This window comes from Lotus japonicus, chromosome 1 (genome assembly GCF_012489685.1).
Source record: "Lotus japonicus ecotype B-129 chromosome 1, LjGifu_v1.2".
Classification (NCBI taxonomy): domain Eukaryota; kingdom Viridiplantae; phylum Streptophyta; class Magnoliopsida; order Fabales; family Fabaceae; genus Lotus; species Lotus japonicus.
The window spans coordinates 133,883,755-133,887,605 of NC_080041.1; the positions used below are offsets into that span (position 1 = coordinate 133,883,755).

Consider the following 3,851-nt stretch of genomic DNA (forward strand, 5'->3'; position numbering starts at 1 on the left):
CAGTACTAACAAGGAAAAAACCTTTATCAAACTAGACAAGACTTAGAATAACTCTAAAGGTTTGATGAGCTTGGACTTTGTCATCTTAAGATAATCTTTGGACTTGAATTAGTACTCCTTGAACATTTGATGTGAACTCCTGAGTTTTTGTTTTTGTTTTTGTGGCAAGAATAAAACAAAGAAAGAACAGCAAGCAAGGGAAAGAAAGAATACAAGGCAACTAGGCCCGAGCAAAAATAGTCCATAGTCCATAGTCCATATAGCATCCATAAAAGGAGAGATGGAAGCTCAAAAGGGATTTGAGCCCAAAATAAAAATGAATCCAACAATTGTCGCGCTGTCTTTAATCAAAGATTAAGGAGGTCTCTAATGCTCTGCCAAATCAATGTCGCATATTCATGATGATCAAGGGAGGGGTCCTCAGCAAATTCATCCAAGTATGCACATTACTGAAGTGAACTTGGAACATGTTGACTGAGTCCGAATTCAAAGTTATTTATGTCAAGTGGCTAAAATCTATGAGGTTTCGTTCAAGTTAATGGCCACAAACTCAAAGGGCACGTGAAACATAAAAACAAAGGGACTTCGTAAAAACCCACCCTGACCTGACCCGCCGAACACACAAAAGGTCACTTTCCATTTCCAATATCAATCAATTTTCCTCATCTCTATATATTCCCACACCCTTTGACCAAACTTTTCATTCTTAATTTCTCATCACCCCCGCCGCCTCTTCCGTTTTCTTCATCACTCACTTCATTGTAAGTCTCTGTCCATATTCTTTTGCTAAATCTTTTTTCATGATCTTAGATTTTGATTGATTTCACATGATGAATATAACGTTTTTTAGGCTCTTGATTCCCATGTAAATCTATGTTGTGCTTGTGTTTCTGCATGTGTTATAAAGTTTCTGTGGTAGCTTCTAGGTGTCAGAATTGGTTTTGTGGAAAAATAAGCTGATTCAAACATGCTGTAATATAATTGATGTTTTGAATTGTTTGATCTACGGCCAATTCTATGAATTATACATCAATCTCAAAATCCGTTGGCTAGGAAGAGGGGGAAAGATAGGGATCAATATGATATGCGAGATCATTTGAAAAACACAGGAGGAATCACCTCACTTGAATTATCAGTGTACACTAAGGAGGAAAACACAGTTTTGGGTACAGTATAGACAGGAGGAATCACCTCACTTGAATACCAACTTTATACACTTTTATTAATTCACTTGAAAGATTTAGGATAGAGATAAATTTACTATAGGGTGATGATCATTTATAGTCTGTGTTATTCTGTTGTTTCACCTTACAATTTCTTTAGCTGTTGTAGGTGGGTGGTGACACATGCAATTTTAGTGTAATGAGCATACCCTTGTAGTCCCAGGAATGATTTTTAAGATACATTTAGTTTGGGACTTCATATATACCTTATTTAAACTATATCTGTATTTTTGCACCATATCTGGTAGTACAATCTTAATTCCAGTGACCATTATCTAGATAGATAGAACTTCTGAAAATTTTGAGTCACCCTTTATCCTAAAGTTGACTAAAAGCAAAAGGAATTGCTTGAACTATGACCTTGCAATTTTTATGGTATAATAGCCAACACTGTCTTCTAACAGTGGATAAATTAACTTCGCAAAAGATTGCCATATGTCATTTTCACATGTTGTAAATATGATGCTAGTTTCATTTTACTTCAGATGCTTTTATTCTTTTTTCTGGTTATTTTAGTTGCTTGTTAGCTCATAATTGAGAATGAAGTTAGATCTGCACAACTGTTGTATTTTACATATCAACTTGAAAAAATGCGATGTGGCTGCAATTGCGGTTGCTGCGCCAATGCGGGGGACTGCAAAACCCCTTACATTGTGGACCACAATTTGAAACCAGACTGATAGTTGTTTTTCAATCTGTTTAATTCTAAAAAATCTACATATATTTACTTTGATTCAGGTGCAAGAATGTCGACTATATCCGCCATGAGACTTCCAACAGCTCCTTTGCCCGGAACAGCACACACAAGGAGATCTTGTGCTTTTACCAAGAGTGCATCATCTCTTGGCTCTGTGAAGAATGTGTCTAAAGCATTTGCATTGAAATCGTCGTCCTTTAGAGTGTGTGCAATGGCAGCATACAAAGTGAAACTGATTGGACCAGATGGTGCGGAGAGCGAATTCGAAGCCCCTGATGACTCTTACATCCTGGATGCAGCTGAGAATGCTGGAGTGGATCTACCTTACTCATGCAGAGCTGGTGCCTGCTCTACTTGTGCAGGGCAGTTGGTTTCAGGCTCTGTGGATCAGTCAGATCAATCCTTCCTGGATGATCAGCAAGTGGAGAAGGGTTATCTCCTGACATGTGTCTCATATCCAAAATCAGATTGTGTGATTTACACCCATAAGGAGGAAGAGCTCTACTAAGTGATGTGCGCGTTCTTAGTTTTGCGGTGGGAAGTCTCATAATCATTTCTAAGAAAAGAAGCTACACTGAGTTATTGTGTGGGACTACCAATTCAAACATGTTATAAGTATTATTGTTGCTAGTTATTGTGAAACTCTGATGGTGTTTGTATAACTTTAAATTTATCTGAACCCTGAACCCAGTAATATCTGGGGGTTAGAACTGTGTCAGCAAATAATAAAGGAAGCATATTATTGGACACAAGTTTGTGCAATTACTAGTGTTATGGTAGCCTAGTTTTGAATTCATGTTGTGGTGAATTAGAATATTACTTCTCTTGTTGCTGTCTGTTGTAGGGTGAGATGTCTGCTCCTGCGGGAATAATAGTTTGGTGTGGAACTTGTTTAGCCTATTCTTTTGTTGTTTTCTCTTGTGATTGCATCATTAGACTGTCTGCACTTCTCAGGTTGCCTTTGTATGGTTTTGCGTTGAATTTGAATGTGGTCCTGGAGAGATGATGAGTATCTATCAAGAAGTCTGGGAATATGCCATGCTGGTGATACGAAATATTCTGAAATGGTTGTTTGGATGACGTGAATGAATATGTGTATGGTGAGTTGGTGACATATGATATGTCTAGATTGGATGATTGACGGTATGTCCTAGTGTGTGTTTTAATCAATGTGAACAAACTTTCATTCAAATTCACAATAAGAATTTCATACATTTTTTGTTGAGTGTTAATGTCCGTTTTCACTGGTGCAAATAGATATACAAAATAGAGCGATGGACTTTTCTTTTTGTGGACTAAGGAATTATGGTTGGTCCAGTTTTTTTACTCAATCTTCCTACTTGTTATCCTTCCTGCAATGAATGAAAATATATCAACAGATAAAGATTTTTTTTTCAATCCTAATATTCAAACTACATCTTGTATTCTAAAATGCATTTCAATAACAAATGTTGTGAACAACTGAATATAAAATAAATCAAGACAAGTATGTGCATACGTATGATCTTGTAGTTTTTTAAGTGTAACGATCAGACTCATTTTAAACTTAACAATTATGAGTTGATCTTATTTTAATTTCTTATTGTAATGCAAATTTATACTTTTAATTTATTTTCATGTAAATATGATACTTGTATTTGAATTAAGTAAATAATGGAAAAAAAAATTATCTATATTTTTGGTCATGCCGTTTTTATAACTTCAAATTTATAGTTTTTTTTTACTCTAAATATTTTCCTAATAATTTTAATTATCAATCTTCAGTGTATTTTGGCAACTTAGTTCATGTAATTTACTCTATTACAAAAATATTATTTTGTAGACACCATTGCACATTTGTCACTATATAATATATATATCATTGTAACTTCAGGATCTAAGGATCAGAGGCACAATGTAGTGTATCATATTATTATTCAATGACACAAAGC

General features: G+C 35.2%; 1 protein-coding gene across 1 annotated transcript; it reads left to right on the top strand.

The window, feature by feature from the left end:
- Positions 1–603: 603 nt before the first annotated feature.
- Positions 604–2,672, top strand: LOC130731111 (ferredoxin, root R-B1-like). Its single transcript, XM_057583299.1, has 2 exons — positions 604–761; positions 1,962–2,672. The coding sequence occupies exon 2, from the start codon at positions 1,970–1,972 to the stop codon at positions 2,426–2,428; it is 459 nt and encodes a 152-aa protein (XP_057439282.1). The 5' UTR covers positions 604–761; positions 1,962–1,969; the 3' UTR covers positions 2,429–2,672.
- The last annotated feature ends 1,179 nt before the right edge of the window (positions 2,673–3,851 follow it).